Source organism: Saccostrea cucullata, unplaced genomic scaffold (genome assembly GCF_032062105.1).
Source record: "Saccostrea cucullata isolate Sc308-1 unplaced genomic scaffold, CSIRO_AGI_Scuc_v1 ctg9025, whole genome shotgun sequence".
Lineage (NCBI taxonomy): Eukaryota > Metazoa > Mollusca > Bivalvia > Ostreida > Ostreidae > Saccostrea > Saccostrea cuccullata.
The window spans coordinates 2,648-7,917 of record NW_026934569.1 but is presented as its reverse complement, the minus strand read 5'-3'; the positions used below and the strand labels follow the sequence as shown (position 1 = coordinate 7,917).

Genomic DNA, 5,270 nt, shown 5'->3' with positions numbered 1-5,270 from the left:
CTGGGGGTCATTATTTGAACAATTTAGAATCTACATTATACCAGAATGCTTCCACATAAGTTTCAGCTTTTCTGGCCCAGTGGTTCTTGAGAAGAAGATTTTCAAAGATTTTTCCTATATATTTCTATGTAAAACTTTGATACCCCATTGTGGCCCCGCCCTTCCCCCGGGGGTCATGATTTGAACAATTTAGAATCTACCCTACACAAGACTGCTTCCACATAAGTTTCAGCTTTTCTGGCCCAGTGGTTCTTGAGAAGAAGATTTTCAAAGTTTTTTTCCTATATATTTCTATATAAAACTTTGATTCCCCATTGTGGCCCCGCCCTTCCCCCGGGGGTCATGATTTGAACAATTTAGAATCTACATTATACCAGAATGCTTCCACATAAGTTTCAGCTTTTCTGGCCCAGTGGTTCTTGAGAAGAAGATTTTCAAAGATTTTTCCTATATATTTCAATGTAAAACTTGGATTCCCCATTGTGGCCCCGCCCTTCTCCCGGGGGTCATGGTGTGAACAATTTAGAATCTACACTATACCAGGATGATTTCACATAAGTTTCAGCTTTTCTGGCCCAGTGGTTCTTGAGAAGAAGATTTTCAAAGATTTTTCCTATATATTTCTATATAAAACTTTGATTCCCCATTGTGGCCCCGCCCTTCCCCCGGGGGTCATGATTTGAACAATTTAGAATCTACACTACCCCAGGATGCTTCCACATAAGTTTTAGCTTTTCTGGCCCAGTGGTTCTTGAGAAGAAGATTTTCAAAGATTTTTCCTATATATTTCTATATAAAACTTTGATACCCCATTGTGGCCCCGCCCTTCCCCCGGGGGTCATGATTTGAACAATTTAGAATCTACACTACCCCAGGATGCTTTCACATAAGTTTCAGCTTTACTGGCCCGGTGGTTCTTGAGAAGAAGATTTTTTAATGACCCAACCCTATTTTTGTCTTTTCTTGATTATCTCCCCTTGCGAGGGGATATGTCCCTTCATTTTAACAATTTAAATTTCCCTTCACCCAAGGATGCTTTGTACCAAGTTTGGTCAAAATTGGCCCAGTGGTTCTTGAGAAGAAGTCGAAAATGTGAAAAGTTTACAGACGGACAGACAGACGGACGGACAGACGGACGGACGGACGGACGACGGACAAAATGTGATCAGAAAAGCTCACTTGAGCCTTCGGCTCAGGTGAGCTAAAAACAAGATGTGTTTTTGAAACACTATGCGCCTGGCGGCAACAAAGTTTGATAGGTCACAGTCAAAGTCATTGACCTTGGTGTCATGTGCAAGAACTTAATTAGTGGAGTATGCATACCAAATATGAAGTCTCTATCTCTTATGGTTCAAAAGTTATGGCGAAAGTTCGAAAAAGCTATTTTAAGCATATATAGGTCACAGCCATGCAGGGTCTTAAGGTCATTGACCTTGGTGTTATTTGAAAGAACTTAATCATTGGGGTGTAGTCAGTATACATACCAAATATGCAGTCTCTATCTCTATTAAAAACAGTTACTGTATCACGTGCATAACGCTATATAGATAATTAATGATTATATAGGTACCGATATCTGTATTGAACCTATTTATATACCAGTAGGATTCTATTCAACGTAGTAAGATCCTTATCATTTCGTTAAATATTTCCTTCTCATGGTAGATACAGGTATCTATTACCACGTGGTTAATTAAATTGTGGTATATAGAGCCTTAAACATCATAATGACCGATGTGCCTGAAAACACTGCATGCTTCTTCAAATTGGTAACATTCGTTTAAAACAATTTTTCCTATTTAAAACGCTTTAGGAAGAGTTGTACACATTTCTTTCTATCGTCTAAAAAAATAATTTTTTGTAATTTCCATCTATTTTATAAATTGATTCATGCAGAATTGCACAATATTTACATTTAGCGATAAAAGTACAATGTAATATGTACTATCGATTGGTATAAATTTGCTTTAAAAGTTTTAAGTCCTCTGACAGTTTTGAGGGAACGAACGTTCACTTTTATGGCATTGTGAATGAAGGAATCGATTCTTTATAATTTTGATGATTAATTTTATACATTATCTTTCAAGGGGCGCCTGGTTATCTAATTTACAGAGAGACTAAAGGCCGGTATACACGATGAGATTTGTAGTATAATACAAGTATTATAATACTTTTGTATTATAATACTTTCTTGTACACACGCTAATACATATCTTATAAGATTGTAAATAAAATATTATTCCCACGTGTTTTCTCCTGTCATATTTCTCTCTCTGTCAAAATAATAAAATGATAATAATAAGCTCTGCTTCTAGCATCTCTTTTGTGGTAGCTACAGTTTGATATATTCCACAAGTCCTCTTCCACTTCCCATAAAACCGCGAGTTTTTCGATACCTTTACTCGAAAAGTCGGCCATTATTATTTACCATGTGCTTTATTTAGTAATAATATAAATAGGATGACCCCCAATGTGAGTACCTTTGATTGGTTGAAAGTGAAAGGTGAGTTAAGACTTGTATTAGGAAATAGAACATTGCTCTATTCTTAATACAATCTTATAAGATTCAAAAAATCTTATGATACACTGTATTAAGAGTGTATACACAGTAAGATTTTGTATTATAATACAAATCTTATAATACAAATCTTACCGTGTATACCGGCCTTAAAATGTCAACCTTTTAATATGAAGGTAAGATTAGACAATATCTTGTCAATTTAAGTAATAAATGATTTGAATTTGATCGTCGAAGGTCATTTGTTATGAAAACACCGTTATCCTCTGTATGACGTAACCACGCCCTCCAGCGTGATAGAACTTGCAAAATTGCTTCAGATACAGATGATTTCTCTTTATTTAATATGAAGAATTAATCCAGGTCACTTCACGCAATGTAAGGTCATACATGCGTCAACATTCTCGAATCCTAAAATTTCAAAAATTTCTAAAATTCATGATGTTTTTTCCAGAATTTTGCATAAACCCCTAATTTTGATCCAAACTATTCCATTTTATAATGATAGAACTGTTTCAAATGGATCGAGGAGTGAGCTCATATTCAATTCTTTGCTGAAGGTACTAAAATACACCTATTTTCTTCAAAGTCCAAGAACATTTCAATTTCACGATCTATACATTGACTCCCAGAGAATTTTTTCTTTACAGAAAATGAAAATAGCTTGCTTCTATACTGTATATTGAAGTTTGGAATGGGACATTTGGACATGGTCAAGTAATTGGTATGGACAGGGCCATTTTATTGCAATTAGGGATAAAATGAACCTATCTATATTGCTGTTCATTTAACAAAGTGTTTCCTGATATATGAAGGAACGAATGTTTTTATATACAGCGGGAAATAATTTCCAGTTTATCTAAGGCTTACTGTCAGCGCAGGTATTTTATGGTATTCTTATGTACACACTGAAGAGGAAGATTCTTCGCTTCGTGTTCAACAGACGTCCTAGATTACAGCAGGGAGAAGCAGGTAAAGTTCTCACATATTCACTTCAAACATCTTATCTATTTGTTGCAGTTGTTTTGATTAATATTTCCATTTTTTAACGATAGACAGGATGATACACGTCTTGGAAACCTTAAAGCAGATATGGTCCTGGATTTTTGTCAAGGAAAATGAAGGTGATCTATCGGTAGCTCAGCAAACCAGCGGACCAGATTCCGAACAACTCTGCTTCAAGACCCTTCTCAAGCAACCCCTCCTAGAAGAGGTTTTCTTTACAAACTGTCAGCCATTGTGGCGGATCGGTGTTTGGAACAACTTCATGTTCATAAGCGGAGACGACAAAACCATCAAAAGCATCGACCAGATAACCCATGGCTGCAAAGATGAACTACAAACACTCTCCGGAAACTCTCCCGACGATTTTTCGATAATCGATTCGGGAAAAATCATTTATGCCGACTGGCAAGAAAGGCGAATTTATTATTTACAGAATGGTCAGGTGGACGCCATGATAAATTTGGGTGGCTGGAAACCTTGGGCATTGTGTTGCTCTATGGCCGGCGATATTTTGGTCGCAATGCGTTCTGATGATGCTAGACGCGCTCGAGTTGTTGGATACCGAGGGTCTACAAAAACAAGAGAATACTGCGTTGATAATAAATGCAGGCCTCTGTACGGATCGCCAGCCTTTATAGCTGAAAACAAGAATGGAGACGTATGTGTGTCTGATGCTCATTATAATCGCGTCACTGTGGTAAACCAAAAGGGGGTTTTGAAGTTTCATTACAATGGGAAGCAAGTGTTGAGGAAGTACCCTGCATTCTGTCCTAAAGGCATTACCACGGATAGCCAGTGTCATATCCTAGTGGCCGACCAGCAAAATAACTGTATACACATCCTAGATCGTATTGGTCAGCTGGTCAGCTTTATAACAGACATATCTCTGGACGAACCTTACTGTCTGTGTGTTGGAAAAGCCGATGAACTTTTCGTCGGAGAGTATCATAAAGGCCATATTAAGAAACTAAGGTATCTACAGTAAACTTTGAAAAAATCAGAGATCTGGGTTTTCGTCTCATACATTGCTGATTTAAAATAATTTGTTACCATTAACTGCATGTTTATTATGTGATTTGATATAAAGAGTCAATAAAATGAAATATATTCAATTGTTGTGGATATTTTTATTGCGTTTTCATAATTAAGAAGCTTAATGAAGGGAAAAATATATGTTGATTTTGTTTTATTTCTGCAACAGCAATTCAATATAGATCTAATACTTGTAAATTGCTTTGATACTGAAATGAAATTTTTGTCGATTACAGACGATTACCATGATTACTGTATAAAAAACCAACAGTGATGTATGCTTTTTGAATCGTGGGAGTAAAAGTTTGTTCAATACATGACCACACATCCCAATGTTAATCAGCGTGAGCGGTTAATTTTTTCGTATCCAGTGTACTGAGTACTTCTATTTCTTATCACCATGACTCTATCAAAGAAGAATATAATGCATCTTCGAAACACCGGTTAAAGAATTTTTTTTATGTGAGCAAATAACTGTATACGGGGAAACTTTCGCCCCCGTTGTATTTTCGCCCCTTTCGCCCTCTTCTTGTTTGGATGATTTTAAAACTGGGCGAATTCAAATTACACAGCATATTTTTTTAAACAGAACCATGACTGGGCGATTTTAAAAGGGGGCAAAATTGTTTGCAAGTACAAGAGGGCTAAAATGTCGATGCATACAGTAATTTTCAGCGCTTGTTTTATTCTTGACAATCTTTTGTTTTCAACATGT

The 5,270-nt window shown here is 36.5% G+C and overlaps 1 protein-coding gene across 1 annotated transcript; it reads left to right on the top strand.

Annotated features, from left to right (window-relative positions):
- Positions 1-3,005: 3,005 nt before the first annotated feature.
- Positions 3,006-4,617, top strand: LOC134241010 (uncharacterized). The gene is made up of 2 exons (XM_062723103.1): positions 3,006-3,078; positions 3,169-4,617. The coding sequence occupies exon 2, from the start codon at positions 3,579-3,581 to the stop codon at positions 4,506-4,508; it is 930 nt and encodes a 309-aa protein (XP_062579087.1). The 5' UTR covers positions 3,006-3,078; positions 3,169-3,578; the 3' UTR covers positions 4,509-4,617.
- Positions 4,618-5,270: the final 653 nt, after the last annotated feature.